This window comes from Hippopotamus amphibius, unplaced genomic scaffold (genome assembly GCF_030028045.1).
Source record: "Hippopotamus amphibius kiboko isolate mHipAmp2 unplaced genomic scaffold, mHipAmp2.hap2 scaffold_151, whole genome shotgun sequence".
Lineage (NCBI taxonomy): Eukaryota > Metazoa > Chordata > Mammalia > Artiodactyla > Hippopotamidae > Hippopotamus > Hippopotamus amphibius.
The window spans coordinates 149529-171250 of record NW_026648303.1 but is presented as its reverse complement, the minus strand read 5'-3'; the positions used below and the strand labels follow the sequence as shown (position 1 = coordinate 171250).

Below are 21722 nucleotides of genomic sequence, written 5' to 3'. Positions count from 1 at the left end.
TGCTCACGGTAAACATACCATGTCCAGAAGCCTGGAGTCATCCTTGATTTCTCTTTCTGTTATAGCCCATATTCAATTCTGCCTTCAAGAGTGGTTATGTCCAGTGGTGAGGTGGTGAATCTTTAACAATTGATTCTCCAAAAGAAAAAAAAAAAAGAAAGAAAGAAAGAAAGAGAGAAAGAAAAGCCTGACAATTTCTTGGTGTAAATATTCTCAAAGTAGTCACTTTCAAGTTACCCACATTTAAACAGCTAGCTTTCAAAATTCCTGAAAATGTAAATCCTGGTTCTCATGAGCTGGTCCAAGCCTCCTCCAGCACACCACTGGGTTGTATCCATAATCTACACATTCTCACACCCACTTCTACTGCCTGGTCCCAGCCACCATCATCTCTTTCTGCACCATTGCTATGATCTCTGACTGGCTTTCCTTTTTCAGCCTCAGTGATTGTTTGCTAATATAAGTCAAATCCTAACACTCTTCTGCTTCCTCTCCCCACGTGTCTGCATGGTTAACTCTCTCTTCTTTCCAGCATCTGCTCAGATGTGACTTTATCAAAGGCACCGTTCATACACCATCCTGTATAAAATATCAATTCCTCTCTCACCCTGGCATTCCATGACCTCTTAACGTGCTTAATTTGTTTCCTGAGCACTTATTACCATCTGACATAGGCAGTTCTCGCTATGTATTGTAGAGAAAGACAAAAAAAAATTACTGTGTACACTGAATCATGGACGGTAATCAATGGGAGAAATAATGTTTGTTCTGTGATCTTTAAAATTTGCTTTCAAAACATTAGAAACTCTCTTACTGTCCGCTTCAAATTTATAGAGAAAAAATAGCAAAACTAATAACATGTGGTTTGACAAATTAGAAAGACTGAGAGTTAAAGCAATTTATTTCTTTATAAAAAGTTATCCGAAGTGTTTGAACAGTGCTGGCCTTCTTCTTGTGTAATTTACAATATAAGAGCATCTTTTTCACAACTTTGTGAATTATCATGCTCCTTGCTAAGTTTGGGTCAGTTTCTGACATTTCATGCCTTATACCCTCAATGTTGTAAAATCTTTACAAAACTTCCTTTAATTAGAAGTAGTTTCTGCTGTCACTTCCTCTGGGACATTGTCACCCTTTTCCCACCACCACTTTCCTCACTTATGTGGTAAGTTTGCCTTCACGAAGTTCTTCTGACTGCCTATCTGGAATCTTTCTAACAGTATCAAGTTACTATTGCCATGGTCAGCGATTTCTTCTGTACACCATTTATATTCAGTTTGAATATAACCTCTGACATCATTCATGTTTTGCCTCTCCATTGCACTTTCATCTTTGCTGCTGGTTCTCTTTCATAATGATTCATTTTGTAAATGTCATGTGGGTTCATCACTAGGAGAAAGGTGACAATACAACTACATATTTTGCTGTCTGTGCCTAAACTGAGTAACAGAGTCACAGTGACCAATCACTTTCAAAGAACTGATATGATTGGTTGGTGATCAGGATAAGCATCTGCTAGTATATCATGATTTGTGGACTGAAGTAGACTTCGCAGCAAAGTTGTACTTCATGCAATTGTTCACAGTGGTAAATTTCCTGTGGCAACTGAAGTCTGAACTGTGTATTGGGGCACTGATGTTATTTAACTAAACTGAAATTCACACACCAGGGAAAATGAACCCTGATATGTGTGCTGTCTCTTCCTCAAACAGGAGGTCAGTTCTATGAGAAGGAACTCTGAATCCTCAGTTGCCGGAACAGTGACTGCAACATACTAGGCCATTACCATTTATTTTAATAAGTGATTGAATTAGTTTTTACTAGATGCTGGATTTCAAAAGAAAAAGTATCTAATTCAATCACCTGACTTGTGTTTTAAAGTCCTTTCATTAAAGGCTAATCTCCCTTCTTTGTACATTGAAATCCTCTCAAAAATTCACTATCCTTCAGAAAGCAAGGAAGTGAAAAACCAAAGAAAATAAAACAGAAGAAAGGAAAAACTGACATTGATTAGAGTTTGTCAAAAGGCCTGAAAAGCAACTGAAGAAGGTGCCAATGGACAAAGCTGACACAATTTGAGCAACAAATAAAGTATTGGAAATATACATATTATGAATGATGCTGTCCTCTCAAAATTCACATTTTAGAATGCAAATGCCCAAGGTGACCATGTCAGAAGTTGCAGCATTTGCAATGTGATTACTTCACAAGAGCACTTCCTTCATGAATTGGATTTGTACCCTTGTAAACAGGACCCCCAACATCTCCCTAGGCCCTTCTGCCTTGTGAGGATACAATGAGAATTCTGCAATCCGGAAGAGGGCCCTCACCCATTCAGATGGCCACTCTGATTGCAAAATTGAAGCTCCCAGAACTGTGAGCAATATATGTCTGTTGTAAGCCATCCAGGCTGTGATATTTTGTTTTAGGCCCAAATAGACTAAGATTATAACCCAACATATAACATAAATACCTGTGAGTCCATAGTGATATAAATAAGTAATTGAATGCATTAATAACTGGAGGAGAATTTTACAAAACCTTCTATGTGGGAACTTTCCAAATTATTTATGTAGATACATCACTCTAAAGAAGGGGAAACCCAGTTCTTCACTCCTGAAATATGAGGTACACATGGTGAATCTCTTCCAAGATGGCAGAATTGAAGGACGAAAAATGGGTAACTAAACAGTTGGGGAAACTGACACATACAAGTGAGCAAGGTAATTAACATTTCATCAACAATCATAAATCAACATCAATAGGCATAAATCATGCAGATTTGATGAAAATGGCGCTTTTCTTCTCAATCTTCTTCCCGCAAACCCATAACCCTATTTTGACTATGCAAAAAGCATCAGACAATTCTCATAGAGGGACATCCTGCAATACATCTGAGCAATATTCATCAGATTTCTCAAAATCATCAAAGGAAAGTCAGAGAAGCTGTCACAGCTGAGAGGAGCCTAAGGAGACACGACAAGTAAATGTGTGTGGTGTCCTGAATGGGATCGTGGAACAAACGAAAACTTTATGCAGAACTTAAGGAAGCCTCTTATGGACCGAACGTTTGTGTCTCTCCAAAGTTCATATGTCCCAATCTAATCCCTGACGTGATGGGATTTGCAGGTGGGCCTTTGGGAAGGAATTAGGTCATGAGGATGGAGCCCTTTCCCAGAAGGTCACATGGTTGGAATCATGCAGCATGTCCATGCTTCCTTTCAGTTATTAATAAGCATAGAAGATGCCTCCACATCTTGTCAGGGCTTGAGAGCTTATTTCATTTTAGTTCTGAATAATATTTGATTATCTGGATTTACCAATTTCCTTACCAATTCACCTACCAGAGGTCATCTTGGTTGCTTCCAAATTATTGCAAGTATGAATAAAGCTGCTATGAACTTCAGGGAGACTCTTTCAAGCTTCTCTCCCAGCTTCTAGTAACCTCAAACATTCCTTGGATTGTAGATGGCATTCCCCTGTGTCTTCATATCATCTTATTTCTGTGAATGACAGCTCAGCTAAGCTGGGCCTGAACTCCTGATTCACAGAAGCTATGAAATAAACAACCTGTCATTTTTAACGCCATTATGTTTGTGGTAATATGTTATTCATCAATAGAAAACAAATAAACTAAGACTGAGAAATCCTTCAAGAGAAAGTTCTTCATAGGTTTGTAGAACTCACCTTGCAAACACTGTGTGTACTTTTTTTTTTTATTTTTTTGGGGGTACACCAAGTTCAATCATCTGTTTTATATACATATCCCCATATTCCTTCCCTTCCTTGACTCCCCCCGCCTCGAGTCCCCCCCACCCTCCCCACCCCAGTCCTCTAAGGCATCTTCCATCCTCGAGTTGGACTTCCTTTGTTATACAACAACTTCCCACTGACTATCTGTTTTACAGTTGGTAGTATATATATGTCTGTGCTACTCTCTCGCTTCATCTCAGCTTCCCCGTCACCCCCTGCCCCCTCCTAAACCTCGAGTTCTCCAGTCCATTCTCTGTATCTGCATCCTTGATCTTGTCACTGAGTTCATCAGTACCATTTTTAGACTCCGTATATGTGAGTTAGCATACAATATTTGTCTTTCTCTTTCTGACTGACTTCACTCTGTATGACAGACTGTAGTTCTATCCACCTCATTACATATAACCCCATCTCATCCCTTTTTATAGCTGAGTAATATTCCATTGTATATATATGCCACATCTTCTGTATCCATTCATTTGTTGATGGGCATTTAGGTTGCTTCCATGTCCTGGCTATTGTAAATAGTGCTGCAGTAAACATTATGGTAGAAGTTTCTTTTGGGATTATGGTTTTCTTTGGGTATATGCCCAGGAGTGGGATGACTGGATCATATGGTAGTTCTATCTGTAGTTTTTTAAGGAACCTCCAAATTGTTTTCCATAGTGGCTCTACCAACTTACATTCCCACCAACAGTGCAGGAGAGTTCCCTTTTCTCCACACCCTCTCCAACATTTGTGGTTTCCAGATTTTGTGATGATGGCCATTCTGATCGGTGTGAGGTGATACCTCATTGTGGCTTTGACTTGCATTTCTCTGATGATGAGTGATGTTGAGCATCTTTTCATGTGTTTGTTGGCCATCTGTATGTCTTCTTTGGAGAAATGTCTATTTAGGTCTTCTGCCCATTTGTGGATTGGGTTATTTGCTTTTTTGGTATTGAGCTTCATGAGCTGCTTGTATATCTTGGAGGTTAATCCGTTGTCCGTGGTTTCATAGGCAACTAATTTTTCCCATTCTGAGGGTTGCCTTTTAGTCTTGTTTATGGTTTCTTTCGCTGTGCAAAAGCTTTTAAGTTTCATGAGGTCCCATTCGTTTATTCTTGATTTGATTTCCATGATTCTAGGAGGTGGGTCAAAAAGGATGTTGCTTTGATGGATGTCATAGAGTGTTCTGCCTATGTTTTCCTCTAGGAGTTTTGTAGTGTCTGGTCTTACATGTAGGTCTTTAATCCATTTGGAGTTTATTTTTCTGTATGGTGTTAGGAAGTGTTCAAATTTCATTCTTTTACATGTTGCTGTCCAATTTTCCCAGCACCACTTATTGAAGAGGCTGTCTTTTTTCCATTGTATACTCGTGCCTCCTTTGTCAAAGATAAGGTGCCCATATGTGATTGGGCTTACTTCTGAGTTCTCTATTCTATTCCATTGATCTTCCTTTCTATTTTTGTGCCAGTACCATAGTGTCTTGATCACTCTGGCCTTGTAGTATAGTTTGAAGTCAGGAAGCCTGATTCCACCAACTCCATTTTTCCTTCTCAAGATTGCTTTGGCTATTCGGGGTCTTTTGCGTTTCCATACAAATCGTAAGATTTCTTGTTCTAGTTCTGTGAAAAATGCCATTGGTAATTTGATTGGGATTGCATTGAATCTGTAAATTGCTTTGGGTAGTACAGTCACTTTCACGATGTTGATTCTTCCAATCCGGGAACATGGTATGTCCCTCCATCTGTTTGTGTCGTCTTTGATTTCTTTCATCAATATCTTAAAGTTTTCTGCATACAGATCTTTTGCCTCTTCAGGCAGGTTTATTCCTAGGTATTTTATTCTTTTTGTAGCAATGGTGAATGGGAGAGTTTCCTTAATTTCTCTTTCTGCTCTTCCGTTGTGAGTGTATAGGAATGCAAGAGATTTCTGTGCATTAATTTTGTATCCTGCTCCTTTACTAAACTCATCAATGAGTGCTAGCAGTTTTCTGGTAGAGTCTTTAGGGTTTTCTCTATATAATATCATGTCATCTGCAAAGAGTGACACTTTTACTTCTTCTCTTCCAATTTGGATTCCTTTTAATTCTTTTTCTTTTCTGCTTGCTGTGGCTAACACTTCCAAAACTATGTTGAATAACAGTGGTGAGAGTGGACACCCTTGTCTTGTTCCTGTTCTTAGAGGGTATTCTTCCAGTTTTTCCCCATTGAGAATGATGTTGGCTTTTGGTTTTTCATATATGGCTTTTATTATGTTGAGGTAATTTCCTTCTATGCCCATTTTCTGGAGAGCTTTTATCATAAATGGATGTTGAACTTTGTCAAAAGCTTTTTCTGCATCTATTGAGATGATCATATGGTTTTTATCCTTCAATTTGTTGATATGATGTAACACATTGGTTGATTTGCATATATTGAAGAATCCTTGCATCCCAGGGATAAACCCCACTTGATCATGGTGTATGATTTTTTTAATGTGCTGTTGCAGTCTGTTAGCTAGTATTTTGTTGAGGGTTTTTGCATCTATATTCATCAGTGATATTGGTCTGTAGTATTCTTTTTTTGTGACATCTTTGCCTGGTTTTGGTATCAGGGTGATGGTAGCCTCGTAGAATGAGTTTGGGAGTGTTCTGCCTTCTGCAATATTTTGGAAGAGTTTGAGAAGGATAGGTGTTAGCTCTTCTCGAAATGTTTGATAGAATCCGCCCGTGAACCCATCTGGTCCTGGGCTTTTGTGTGTTGGGAGATTTTGAATCACTGCCTCAATTTCCGTACTTGTGATTGGTCTGTTCATGGTTTCTATTTCTTCCTGGTTCAGTCTTGGAAGATTGTATTTTTCTAAGAATGTATCCATTTCTTCCAGGTTATCCAATTGATTGGCATATAGTTGCTTGTAGTAGTCTCTCATGATGTTTTGTATTTCTGAGGTGTCCGTTGTGACTTCTCCTTTTTCATTTCTAATTCTGTTGATTTGCATCTTCTCCCTTTTTTTCTTGATGAGTCTGGCTAATGGTTTATGCATTTTGTTAATCTTCTCAAAGAACCAGCTTTTAGTTTTATTTATTTTTGCTATGGTTTCTTTCCTTTCTTTTTCATTTATTTCTGCTCTGATCTTTATGATTTCTTTCCTTCTGCTCCCTTTGGGGTTTCTTTGTTCTTCTTTCTCTAGTTGTTTGAGGTGTAAGGTTAGGTTGTTTATTCGATAATTTTCTTGTTTCTTAAGGTAGGACTGTATTGCTATAAACTTCCCTCTTAGAACTGCTTCTGCTGTGTCCCATAGGTTTTGGGTTCTTGTTTTTTCGTTGTCATTTGTTTCTAGATATTTTTTGATTTCCTCTTTGATTTCTTTAGTGATTTCTTGGTTGCTTAAGAGTGAATTGTTTAGCCTCCATGTGTTTGTATTTTTTGCAGTTTTTTTCCTTTAATTGATATCTAGTCTCATGGCGTTGTGGTCTGAGAAGATGCTTGATATGATTTCCATTTTCTTGAATTTGCTGAGGTTTGATTTGTGACCCAAGATGTGATCTATCCTGGAAAATGTTCCGTGTGCACTTGAGAAGAAAGTGTAGTCTGTCATTTTTGGATGGAATGTCCTATAAATATCAATTAAGTCGAGATGGTCTAATGTGTCATTTAAAGCTTGTGTGTCTTTATTGATTTTCTGTTTGGATTATCTGTCCATTGATGTAAGTGGGGTGTTCAAGTCTCCCACTATTATTGTGTTACTGTCGATGTCCTCTTTTATAGCTGTTAGCATTTGCCTTATGTATTGAGGTGCTCCTATATTGGGGGTGTAGATATTTACCATTGTGATGTGTTCTTCTTGAATGGATCCTTTGATCATTATGTAGTGTCCTTCCTTGTCTCTTGTAATAGTCTTTACTTTCAAGTCTAATTTGTCTGATATGAGTATTGCTACTCCAGCTTTCTTTTGACTTCCATTTGCATGGAATATCTTTTCCCATCCCCTGACTTTCAGCCTATGTGTATCCCTTGGTCTGAAGTCGGTTTCTTGTACGCAGCATATAGTTTTTGTTTTTGTATCCATTCAGCCAGTCTGTGTCTTTTGGTTGGAGCATTTAATCCATTGACATTTAAAGTGATTCTTGACATGTGTGTTCCAATGACCATTTTCTGAATTGTTTTGGGTTTGTATTTGTAGGTGTTTTCCTTTTCTTGTGTTTCCTACTTAGAGAAGTTCCTTTAGCACTTGTTGTAAGGCTGGTTTGGTGGTGCTGAATTCTCTTAACTTTTGCTTGTCTGTAAAGCTTTTGATGTCTCCCTCAAATCTGAATGAGAGTCTTGCTGGGTAGAGTATTCTTGGCTGTAGGTTTCTCTCTTTCAGGACTTTCAGTATATCCTGCCATTCCCTTCTGGCCTGCAGAGTTTCTGTAGAAAGGTCAGCTGTTATCCTGATGGGTTTTCCCTTATATGTTGTTTGTTGCTTTTCTCTTGCTGCTTTTAATATTTTTTCTTTGTGTTGAATTGTCATTAGTTTGATTAATATGTGTCTTGGTGTATTTCTCCTTGGGTTTATTCTGTATGGGACTCTCTGTGGTTCTTGGACTTGGTGAATTATTTCCTTTCCCATGTTGGGGAAGTTTTCCACTAGAACCTCTTCAAATACTTTCTCAGACCCTTTCTTGTTTTCTTCTTCTTCTGGGATGCCTATAATTCGAATGTTGGTATGCTTAATGTTATCACTGAGGTCTCTGAGACTGTCTTCTAATCTTTTTATTTTTTTTTTCTTTTTCCTGCTCTATGGCAGTTATTTCCCCCATTCTATCTTCCAACTCACTTATTCGTTCTTCTGCCTCAGTCATTCTGCTGGTTATAGCATCTAGAGTATTTTTAATTTCAGTTATTTTGTTATCCATTGCTGTTTGTTTTTCTGAGTTCTTATGAACTGTTTCTTGTACTTTATTTTGTTATTGAGATTTTGTATCATTTTTACTATCATTACTCTAAATTCTTTTTCAGGCATTTTTCCTATTTCCTCTTCATTTATTTGGTCTTGTGGGTTTTTTTCCTGCTCCTTTGCCTGCATGGTGTTTCTTTGTTTCCTCATGGTTGTCCAGACTTTTGGGGTTGCTTGTCCTGGTGATAGAGGTGTTTATAGAAGACTGTCCAAGCCTCAGACTAATGTCCAAGTATTGGATTAAACGAATATTAAGTCTAGGAAACACATACATGTATAAGACACACAATTACTGAATCTGTTAGGACATAAGGCTCTAGAAAGACCTGTCAGAACCCCCATGTGCTATCATATATTCAAAGAGAAACCCAGCAGAAATTGACAACTGAAACAGAAGAAATCAGAGACAAAAGCAAAAGCAAACAAACAACAAATAACACCCTACTCATACAAACATCAATCCAGGGAGATTTTGTAAGCTAGGATCAAATATAGAAAAGAGCTGGAGTACCACCAGAGAGAATGGAGATTCTCAGAATGTAATTAGACAACTGTACTAAGAACTAAGATAAAGACAAAAGCCTAATATTAAATACCAAGGCAGTGCGTCATCTGGAGAGTAGAGCAAGGAGTCTGAGCAGACCAATAGTGTTGCTTATAAGTATGTTAAGATAAAATAAACTTAAAAAGGCTGGAAGAAAGGGGAACAGAAGAGCATAATGTGGTTGGAAATATGCAAATAAAAAGAAAGGAATAGAAATGTATAAAAGATAGGGATAAAAGGAAAGTATGAGAGATATTTTGTCCATACTACCAAAAACTTAGCTAGATATAGAAGTATATAAAAAGGCAAAAAAAAAAGAATAAAAAATATCATTAAAAAATTATGTTATAAAACTTGTAGATCCCTTAGAGCTAAGATCGTATTTAATAAAGAAAAAAAAAAAGAGAGAGAGAAAAAGAAAAAAAAAAGGAAAAAAAAATCCAGAACTGATCCCAGAATGGACCAGTTCAATAGAAATTGATACTAGTATTTCTGTTTCCTTAGAGTCTCAGCTGTAAGTGTCCTTCTCCTCACCTTGGGTTTTTTTGCATTATTCTGTGACCAGCAGAGGTTCCTTTATTGTTCATCTGTAAGCGTTGGTGTGTGGGGAGGGAAAGGATACAATAGTGGCTCCTTCCCCTGGGAGTGAGTGAGCAGTAGCACACTGTTGTTTCAGTGGGACTTGGAGGTGCCTGTTGCAGAGAGACACCGGTGGCTCCGGCTTAAACAGAAAGTCTTAGAGTTGGGCCTCTCTCAGGTTTTTGTTGTTGTTGTTGTTGTTGTTGTTTTCTTTTCTCGGCAGCCTCCCTGCTGCCAGCGTTCCAAGGGGTTTTAATCCAGCCCCCTGCAACCCGAGTGCCTGAGGGTACTTGTTATCCCTGAGCGCCTTAGGTGGCCTCGGGGTGTCTCTCCACTGCCTGTTGCAGAGGTGCCAAAAGAGAGAGAGAGGCTACTCACGCGGCTCCTCGCCCCAGCCCATGAGCCTGCAGCCTCCAGCCGCCATCATGGCCGGGCAGCTCTCAGGGGAAGGCACTCCTTGCTGTGGATCTCTTCCCTCCTGTCCTCTCGGTCCGTCACCTTACTGGCAACAATGTTTCTCACCCTGAACCAGCTCTCCAGTTCCCACGCTAAGGCTCCCGGACCCTCTGTTCAGCTGTGGATCAACGTCTCGGTCCGGGAACGCTAAGCTGCAGTGCGGACCCTCCGTATGTTTCTCACTCCCTCCCATCTGCCACAGCTCCGCCGCTTCACCCTCTTTGAGCCCTCGTAGATGCCTCCCTACCAGTTATGTCGGGCTCCTTGCGGTCCTTTCTGGTGTCCGAGGCCGTCTGCTGGTGTTCAGCTGGTTCTCTGTGGGAATTATTGCGTTCTTCAGTGCATTTCCAATGCATCTGTGGAGAGGGATGCATTCCACGTCCCTCTACTTCGCCGCCATCTTTTTTCTCCGTACTTTTCACAAACTCAATGACAGTGCTGCTTGTGTGATACCCAAGAGCACATACCAAGAGCAATTAAAGCCTGAGGAGGGAGATTTTGTAAGTAGGGTGGAGCATGGATTCACATGAAGCATTGTGATCATTAAGATTTTGTCTGACTCTAAGAACCAATTTTCACCCCTCAGGAAAAATATCAAGTTCATGGAGAATGCAAGTCTCAACCTTTATTTGATGAAGGTGAATGAGTGGGCTTTTATACCACAAAGGAACTTGCAGAAAATGGGAGATGGCTCTTTCTCCAGGTAACTCTCTGAACACAGTGCATTATGAAGTTTTGAAGACATTGTCCTTAGCTTGGTGCGTTCTCTGATTCCAGAACGTAAATAAAAATCTGACACAAAATTATTTGCCATTGCTTGTTTAATAGAAATGTATTCATCCTCATTGCAAATATGTTTGTTTAAGTGCCTGCTGTGCTCCAGGCCATGCTCACATCCTGAGGCAGAAGGAAGGTGCCATCCTCCTTTCTGTGCTTTGGTCTCCTTCTCCTAATCCATATGGCAGCCACATTTATACTTTTAATATTTTGGTGCCAGTACACACAGCTGAAAGGAGCTCTCATGAGACCTCTCTTTGATCTATACCAGAACCTCAGACCATCTTGGACCAAGAAAAGCACCATGAGTGATGCTGTGACATTTGTTACAGGAGCTTCAGGTGAACAGTTCCATGTGAACCAAGCTGAGAGCTCTGTGTCAGTCAAGGCTGGAGATGATGTAACGCTGAGCTGCAACATGTCTTCTCTGTCCCCAGAAGGGCATGTCTAGGGGTCCACGGGGACTGGGCCAGAGCAAAATTAATTTATGGTCTCAGTGGAAGACAATTCCCCCTAGTATTCCAAGGGGAAAACACAATGACCAACCAAACAGATTGAATCCATCTGCATCAAAGGTCTGTCACATGAGATGGTGACAATGCTACTGTGTGAAGTTAATGAAGGGGCATCCTGACATGTCCATATATATGGTCCAGACACTTATGTGTCTATGAATGGTCAAAATAATCTGAGAAACTGCATCCCTTGCCTTGCAGAAGTAAATTTTTAAAGAATCTGCAATATGCACTAAATCATTACCACATACTGGGTACTGTGCCCCTTCATTCAGAAACAACCCCACAGGATGGCATCCTGCTGATGGCCCTTCTGCTTATTCATTCTGGAATCCTATGTCTAATACTTAGTCAAGCCATGCTGAGAGACTATGCCTTTCTGTGATGGGCCGCTTCACTAGAATCTGAACATAAGCCATTGTGCACTCCCAAGCAAAAACAGTTGAGGTAGGGAAAAGGCAAGTGTGCACTGAAGGGTCCAAAAAGTTGGAAAACTGAACCCTGGACAGCTGACTAGTCATTCTGAGATTTCAGGACAAACCTGGGCTCAGAAATATGCATTGTGTCTATTATGACATATTTCCTGACCCTGAATATCAGAAACAGATACTTGTAGCTACAGTTTACCTTCTGAATTCAAGAAAAAAGTCTCCACATGGGTGAAGTTTGTCCCCAAATGCCCAATATCAACTGGGCCAAAATAAAGGAATCCTTAGGCCAGCAGAATCTTGTTCAGCAGGCACAATTCCATGCACCCATTTCCAACTGGAATGTGACCAGGTCCTGGTGGTAGGTACCTGAGGGGTCACCACAATTCAGTCTGGGACCTTGCTTCCCCTCCAGGAAGTCAATGAGTGGCTGTGTCCTCCTACTATGGCCAGGAGCAGCTCTGGGTAATCATGAGACTAGAAAACGTGGTCTTCAGTGTCACCCACTTCCAAATTTTGTTTAGAAAAGCCTTCTAGGAGGGTTTAAGGAACTCTCCTGACATGTGACCTTTCCCTGATCTGCTCTGAGAATTGTACTCCAAGCTCTGCTCTTCTTTTATTCTCTGGGGATGACCAGTGCTTCGTTTCCCTTGCCACCCTCTGAATTAGTATTGCAAAATACATTGAGATGAGTGTGCTCCTGTGTTTTGAACAAAGATCACAGAAGGATGAGAATGAAAAGATTAGAGCAGATTAGAGTAGAGATAAAGAAAACCCATGAGAATCAAAAGGAGGCACTAGGAGAGGAAAGAAGTGCTGAGGGGTGGGGATGGGGGGATACAAAACATACAGAACACAGTGAACAAAGTGGCACTTTTAGCCCGTCCCTGTTAGTAATTATTTTGAGTGTAAATGGATTCAACTCCTCAATAAATCGACGTAGGTTGACTAAATGGGGAAAAAGCAACCAGGATCCAAGCATATGCTACCTATAAGACACTCACTTTAGATGTATGAACATATAAAGGCTGAAAGTGAAAGAAAGGAAAAGCATGTCCACGCTAATGGTAACCAAAAGATAGCAGGGGTGCTATACAAATAGTAGATAAAATAGAATTTAAGTGAAAAGCTGATACAAGAGACAAATAGGACATTATATAGTGATGAAAGGATCAATTCAACCAAAAAATATACCTAATATTTGTACAGCAAATGACAGAGCTCTAAATATAAGAAGCAAACATTGCCAGAATGGAAGGGCGAACTAGACAGAAGAAAATAATAGAAAGAGATTTTAATACCTCACTTTCTATGATAAATGAATAACCTGAATGAATATTAATAAGGATGGAGAGGACTTGAATAACAATGTAGATCAGTTGGACTTCACAGATATGTATAGAACATTCCACCCAACAACAGTAGAGTATATATTCTTCTCAAGTGCATGTGGAACATCCTCAGGATAGACCATATGATAGGAAACAAAAAAGTCTTCACAAACTTTAAGCAATTGTGATTATAGAAAGTATCTTTTCTGATTACAATGGGAAGAAATTACAAATCAGGAACAGAAGGAGAAGAGGAAAACAAAAAAAAGTGAAAATTAAACAGCACACTCTCAAATAACCAATAAATGAAACAAGAAATCATGGAGGAAATTAGAAAATGCCTTGAGACAAATAAAACCAAAAACAACATACCAAAAATCATGGATACAGAAAGCAGTGCTCTAATACTCCTACTCTTATTTAATTAATATTAACATTTAGCTCTATTTGCCTTACATTGAGCATCAAAGAAAAACATATTTCTTTAATATTTTTTAAAAGGTAACTTTTTTGAAAGTGATATATCTTGTGGCTGGTTCCTGGGACAAGAAGACGTAGAGGGCAGGCAGACAGGGGTAATTTCAATGGTGCTTTTTTTTGTTCCTGTGTTCAGTTGTCCTCACCCTGAAGGTCACCATCAATCCCTGTGGGATACATATGTGCATCAGAGAGTGAATCTCATGTGCCATGTGAGCCACTTCTATCCCTCCTCCTGTACCTCACCTGGAAGGAGAACAGGGACAACACACAGACCATGAAGTCCCCTCAGGTGGCCAGAAGCCCAGATGACACCTAAACTCTAGAGCACACCTGGTAGGCAGAGATCACGCTGGAGAGAAGCGAGTTTGTCTGTTGGGTGCTGCAGGATGAGCCGCCCCCTGTCCAGGCAAACATCACCCTGTAGGCTCAGACATCCAGTCTGGAACAAGGTGGATGCAGCCTCTTGCCAGCCCCTCTGGGCAGCATGGCTGGGAATGTCAAGTGTGAAGATAACTGTCATCTGCCTGGGGTGCAGACAGTGGTAGGTCAAGGATTCAGGGTAGCCAGGGTTGAAGGTGAATGAAGGGAGGACACCTGAGCTGGTGATGAAACTCTCAGGAACTCATCCCCAAATTTCATTCCTCCATTCCCTACAACCTCCTCCAGAAGAAGGAGTCGGCCTTCCATCCCCAATGCCATATACTCTTTGGGTAGAAAGATGTCTGTCTGAACACTTGACTGCAGGAAACAGTAGACACTAAGGACAGCTTTGGACCAAAATACCTTCTAGGAAGGTTTTATTCAATACTGGTTCATCTGGAAGTTGTTGGAAGTCAGTTTTAAAGAGAGGGCAGACTTATTCTTGACTGGCTTAGCTGGGAAACAGGGTTGGCATGGACGTTGGGGGAATGCATGTTTGAGATTCTCATTCTCTCTACTAGTTTTGAATTTCTTCTTCCACTTCTGCCCCCCCCCCTCCATCGCTTCACCTCCTCCTGCTCTTTCTCCATCTTTCTTCCCCATCCTAATCCTTTCTCCTCCTCCCTATCTCATCCTGTGTAGCCTCAGGTGACTTTCTCCACAAGGGGAAGCTGCCTGCTAGCAGTTCTGACCAGAGGAGGCAGAGGCTTTTTATGGTCCCACATTGGTAGGTGAGTCAGTTTGGGAGAATGAAAGACTAGGCAGAAGGGCAGCAGTTTTGGGGAGGGGGAAGAGGTGGAGAAAAGGTAGGATCAGGATTTGGATTAGCCAGTTCTCTGCCAAGCAGGCATAAAGCAGAGTGTGGGGAAGGAAAGCTCCCTACAGGTAGTGGGAACTTCTGTGCCTGTAGCATGTATTACCGCCCAAGCTACCAACAGCAAAAAATGTGTAAGAGATGCTGGGCTCCAGGCCACACATCTTCAGCACAGGAGCACACACCCTGCATTCCATCTCTCCCTGAAACAACTGGCCTTTTCTGCCTGCTCTAAGAATTCTCAAGTGGAATAACCCCACTATATTTCAACTTCTCCATGCCTTTCTCCCTGTCCAGCAGAAACCAGAAAAATGCCCACCCAGTAGGATGTACAGATCTGGGTGAAAAACTCCAAACTGATTCTTTCTGATCAGAAACAACTTACCTTATGTCTTTCTTGACTCCCCTCCAGGCTTTTTGCTGTGTCTAATTTTTCTCCTTGGCCTGCACACATGGAGCTGCAAGGTTAACCTCCTGAGAACATCATTTTGATTCTACGCCCCACCCCCAACCTGGCAGCTGTTTAATGTGTCTGTGGTCTGCTGTGGGGAAGGGAAACTTTCTTTCCTGGCATCAGGCCACCCTCCTGTTTGGTGTTAACCTGCCTTTGCAGCAACACCTCAGCCTGATCCCTAAACCCCTTCTTCAGCTCGCACCCCTTAACACACTCCCACCTTTGTGCATCTGGTCATGTTTGCTGACACTCGAGGAACACTTACTGTGTTCCAGGCATCCTCATGTATGTTGTGTGATGTATGACGTCTGGGACAGGCAGCAGAGGGACAAGTCTCAGGGGTCTTGAATAGCAAAGTGGGGATTAGAGGCAGGGCTGTCTGTTCACAAATTCCATTTATTTTCTATGTATTTTCCCCCTGCATTCTGCCTCAAAATACATGTCTTAGCGTTATCTCAATTCTTTTTCAAAATCCCTCTTAAATATCTTCTTTATTTCTTCCTGAATTGTCATGTCTGCAAGCCTCATTCAGTTCCCACAGTCGGCCCTGAAACTATGGGGTCTCTTGCAAGTCTGGCGCAAGGATTTTCTCCATTTAAGCCTCTCCTCCCTACTGAGACCCTCATGGCCCTGAAGCAAACATGAGCTGTTATGTTTGGAGGTGCTCAAACCTTCAAGTGAAATGGATCAGTGTCACCTTTCAGAGCTGCCACAGATCATCTGAGTCCTCAGACAAAGCACTGCCATCCCTGAGCTCAGTTTCCTCCTCTGAGCAATGAGGACTGTTATGCCCACCAGGTGGGGACCAGCTGGGACTCCTTCCCTTGACCCTTTCTTGGCATCCAGATATTGGGGCACACAGAGGGTGCTCTGTGATGACTGATGGCCATCTCCATGATGCCCAGACCATGGTGGGGTGAAAGTAGGGAAATGTTGAAGTTCACTGATTATTTGGGGTATGCTATGGAAATTGAGAAAGCTGTGTTGTGATAGAAAGTGCCCTTGCCTTGGAGTCAGAATTCCTGGGTTGGAATATGAGTTCTGTTTGCTGTGAGGCCCTTGGGTGAGTCAATGACCCTCTCAGCCTTTTTCCCTCTAACATAAAAAATATAATTAATAACAATCCTTTAGGTGGTTGTGGTGAGTAATTGATGAAGACAGCTATTATTTATAGAGTGATGCCCACATGTCTCATATGCTTTACTAGTTACTGTAGGTAATTTTTTCATTAACTCTGAATAAAGAATCAACCCCATTTTACAGATGAGGAAACTGAGGCTTAGATAGCTGAGTTGTTGAGACTCACGCAGTGGAGGGGCTGGGATGCAAACCTGCATGGAGTGTGATCCCAAAGCCTGTGCTCCTACCCCTTCTCTGGGCCACCTCCCTCACATGACCTGTCCTGGGAGCAGTGAGATGCTTTTCCCTGTCCAGGGAGTGAGGACAGCTCTGAGCCTGGTCACTTGGCACAGACCCTGGGTCCTTACTTCCTGGCTAAGAATCCTGGTTCTACTACCCTCTGTGAAGCTTGGACAGGTTACCTAGACTCTGGGCCTCAGTGTCCTCATTTGTGAGATGGGAATAGGAGCAGATCCTCCCTCCTAGGGTTGCAGTGAGAACTCGCTGGGTTAGGTCTCAGAGTCAGGAAGCGGGCTGGTGAGGTGTGGGTGGGAGTCAGGCCTCCTTACAAACTGCTGTGGTCCCTGAAGCTTCATTGTCTGGCCTCTGATATCAGCTTCATAATTGTACTCCTGTCAGAATATAATCTTTAAAGTCTATGGTAGAGGCGGCGGTGGGACTTCTCCATGGAGATGCTAAGGATTTGTTCTCACTGGGCTTGGGTTCCTCCACATCCTCTCACAGGTGGAGACTCTCCTGCAGGCGAGATCATCCTCTTTTATGCCCTGCAAGGCCCCCTTCAGTGCTCTGAGCCAGGCACAAGCATCCAACTGACCTTCCCATCATCCAGATTTGCCACAGGTCAGGTTTACTGTGACCTGACTTAAAAATGCCCACCACCTGTGAAATCCCCAGACCAGCGTCCACCCTTGTGTAGACACCTACCATGTGACCAGCAGTGTTCTCATCCTGCTGAAGGCTGACGATGTGCACTCCCTTGTCCTCTGCCAAACCAAGGACAGATCCATACTCTTTTCCCACAAAACCATCAGACTGGGCCACTACCTGCATGGTAAGGATGTTCTCTTTGTCCAGATGGGTTAGTGTAGAATTGGGCTTGATGTTTCTGAGCTTTAGTTTCCTCGACTGATAAATGGGATGTGCCTCAGTTTGTTGTGGCAAGAATTCAATGAAATGATACTGGTAAAGTAATGAACTTTACCTCTGTGCTCATATCAAGCACAGAGAAGTGGCAAATGTTATTATTCTTTGTTATTACTACTAGAATCACCTCTCAAGAACTCAGTGTTTTCAGCTATAAAATGGAGACAAAATACCTTCTGGGAATTTAATTTTATTATTATAATTTTTTATATGAAGAGGATAAAGGCCTTTGTGAATTTCTAAATTTTAGATATAATGATGAATTTTTATCTTTACGCATATCTGGTTAAGAACGTAGATTTTCCATCTTTTTTGTTGTTGTTGATTTTTATTTTCTTGTCCTGGATCAATGCCTGACAGGTCTGCAAATCCCATCACATGAAATTCCTTCCTATCACACCTACTAGGAAGCTTAGTGATCATCTCATTGTTTACAGAAACTCTGAAGCCCAGAGAAGGCAAGTGAGTTGTCCAAGGTGACACAGCATTAAAATTAATTTCTAAAATATTTATAGAACTTTATGAAGATTACAAAACACTTTTCTTAATTTTTGTGATTACTGTAGAACGAAACACATGATTTTATGTGGATAAAATATTGATATGAATGACTCAAATGATCAAGCACATGTCAATATACACGCTTCTGTGGATTGGCTTATTGAATGTGTACAACTTCTCTGTACTACTTATCCCACTCATGGTTTATAGAAAGGAGCTGAGGGGATAACAAGTGAAGGCTTCCTGAGGGTGTGAAGCTGGTGAGTGAGAGAGCTTTGACAGGAATTCAGGCTCTGAGTTGGCTATTCACCAGCTGTGAGACTTCCTGCCAGTTAAGTTCTCTGAGTCTCAGTCTCTTTGGCTGTAAAATAGGAAGATGATAATGCAGGGAGTCCTCCTTATCTGAGTATTTGTATATAATTCGCTGGAGTTAGGACAATTATGTAGAGAAGCAGAAGTCATTGATAATAAAAAATATTCACAAATGAATTGATTATGTATAAATTAGCCTCCTCATTAAATCCTCCCTGCTCAACCCTGCCTGCATCTCAGATTGGGTTTCCTATCACAGAAATAACTTTGTGGTTGTCTTTATTTAGATTCCCCTGGAGGCAGAGACTGAAACTAGGTCTTGGGTGCAGGTGTTTGGGAGATGATACAGTGAGGCTGGGATAAGAGATGGAGCGAGTGAGACAAGGAAGGAGGGACACCCCAGAAAGAGTGAGTTATTGAATTGGGTGCCCCTGTGGATGACTGAGACTCAGCGCTACTGGGGACCCTCTGAGGAACTCTGTAGACCATTCCTCGGGATTGTCCCTCAGAGGTGGGAGGCTGCCATGTGCCCGCATGGGGTGGGTGGCATTTGCTGGTTGTGGAGAAATCCTGAGGCAGAGCACTGGGAAGAGCTTCAGGAATCTGAGATAGAACGTGGCACTCCTAGCACCACTGTGCAGAGATCCGGTCGCTGCAGAAGGTGGCGTGGAGCCCCGAAACCCTCTGCTCTAGGGGATGATTTTTTCCTTGATGATGTGTGGCAAATATCAGAACACACTGTGCAATTAGAATCCACATCTATTGCCAAGTGAAATCAGAGATTTGGCAAAATGTATTTCAAGTAACTGATGGAAATGATGTTTGAGAACTGCTGGGATCCAGGTGAATCTTCCAACCTTTAAAAATAAAAGAAGGAAAATAAATCTATGATCCTAATGATTCTGCAGACACTTCAAAAGGAAACACTTTGATTAAAGAGGTCCCTTATGATATATAGAACAGTCAAATAATTTCAAATACCTTTTCAAAATTACCTTCTCATGATTGTGTGTAAATGTGAAATCTGAATTGAAGAGTTTGATGGTACTTGGTATAAGTCTGTAGGAAAAAATTATGCCAGCATCCTTACACTCCCAACAGTTGTTCCTTCTAAGAACTGGTGCATAGTGGTCATTATATTCTATGCTTAATTAAAATATAAATTAAATAGAAGCATTTTTATAATTGAAATGTTTTTCAAGTTGATGTTTGAATCAATTCCTCTTTGACAATTTCATTGAAACTGGGGCCTGATTTTGTGTAAGGTCCTTCTATTGGCTTTATGTTGTCTTTTCTGATACCAAGTGGTCGTTTGTGTTTATAGCATTTGGATGTGAAGAATAAATATCACGTGCAGTGACTCAAACACTGTTCTCAGTGCATGGGGACAGTTATCACCAGCTGTGCCTGGGTATCTGTCCTTCCTCTCTCTGAGACCTTCATCCTTTCATTGGCCTTTGTCACCCTCTAGGGCCCATGGCACTTGCTTGGTGGTACCTTGCCCTGGCCTGTTCTCTACGGGCACCACCTGGTTACCAGCCCTTCACAATCTGTTCTCAGGGTCCTGCTCTTTGCTTGGTAGGAACCCCTGCCTGTATTCTGAGGGGGAAAGACTGAGAACAGTCTTCTAGGGATGGTGTCTTGCTTGGCGCCCTCCCCCATTAGCAGCATCATTGAGGTAACCACAAGGTTGAGGTGTGTTGAATGTAAAGAAACAATATTTGGGGAAAAAGATACCCTTCATTCTTTCAAATTGCACTAAATAAAGGGAGTTACTCTCTCTACCCTAGACCAAGAGTTGAAGTCTGTCTTCACTGGGCCCCTGACAGCTGGGTCTGGCCATATATTATTTCATAAGGGTCTTGGAAACAGAGGGAGGGTCACCTGCAGAAGGTCTTGCATTTGGCTGTGGTGTCAGTGCAGGGGCGAGAATCTGGTTCCCATTCCTTGCTTTAACGTGAGAACTGCACTATGCTGTGTGTTCCTATGAATTCTACTCAAACCCTAAACGTTTTTCAGAATTTTAAAAATATTCCAAATTTTCTTCAGTATGCACATATTTTACTTCATAGCTGAAAAATCTGGCTGAAAAAATTCTAGATGTTGTTAGGTCATAATCCCAAAAGCCTGCAATCATAAATGCTTGTAACCTTATCGTTTGGGTGTCAGAATAGCAAATGGTAAAACACTGTCTTTGGCATAACCCTTGCTTTGCCACCTGTGATCTTGGGTCAATACTTAACTTCTCTAAGCACAAATTCCTTCATATGTGAAATATTAGTATCTAGAGGCTAGGAATCTTCATCGAGTCATGGAGTAAGTCTACAGATTCATAGATTCTTAAATGGAATTCAGGGTCACCTTTTCATATTTAATGGCCATCGTGGGCAAGAAAGGAAAGATTAGGATGGCTTCATCATTCCAATCTTCTACCCAAGCATGCATTCACTCATGCATTCCCACACTCATTCAGTCATGCATTTACTTATGCATCTGTTAACCAATAGCAACTCCTTCTCTGTGGCAGGCCCTGGGCAGAATATCCCCTCCTCACAGAGTCCCCAGGTTCCCACAGTGAACTTCCTATAGTAATTGTCTGTTTTCCCTGGGCTGTCGTAGTTCCCTCTACAGTGACTGTGTCCCAGTCTTCACCTGCCTTGGATTTGTTGGCCATTACCTGCCTCGTGCAGAGATTCTATCCGTAGACAATGCCTCTCACCTGGTTGGAGCATTGTGATATATTCAAGGGAGCTGAGCACCCCACGTCCAAGCAGGATAGTGATGGGACCTAAACCCTGGAAAGCTTGCCATTGGTGAATGCCTTGGTGCAGAGGTCCGAGCGTGTGCTCACCTGTAGGGTGCAGCATAAGGCATCGCCACCCATTCAGGCCAGCCCCATGGTGTTCTCAGCTTTCCAGGGCATATACGAACCTACTGGGAGCTCAGGTAATCTCACCTCTACACCTGTGAGCAACTGGGTGACCTCTGTCTGCAAGTTGAATGGGGTAGTAACTCCCAGAGCCCCATGTGATATCCCCTCTGCCCACTGTCTCTTAGGTCCAGAGATGCCCGCCCTTATCTTTGTGGCTTTCCTCCTGGCCTTCCAAGTGCTGCTGGTGATCTGTTTCATAGTCACCTATTTCCACAGGTGGTGGAACTTGGAACAGGTGAGT

The 21722-nt window shown here is 41.7% G+C and overlaps 1 protein-coding gene across 1 annotated transcript in view; it reads left to right on the top strand.

The window, feature by feature from the left end:
- Positions 1-11315: 11315 nt before the first annotated feature.
- Positions 11316-21722, top strand: part of LOC130843084 (signal-regulatory protein beta-1-like) — a 52194-nt gene continuing 41787 nt past the window's right edge. Inside the window, exons 1-3 of the mRNA XM_057719739.1 lie at positions 11316-11411; positions 17488-17644; positions 21607-21716. Of these exons, the coding sequence (XP_057575722.1) occupies positions 11316-11411; positions 17488-17644; positions 21607-21716 (363 nt within the window). The remainder of the gene's footprint in view (positions 11412-17487; positions 17645-21606; positions 21717-21722) is intronic.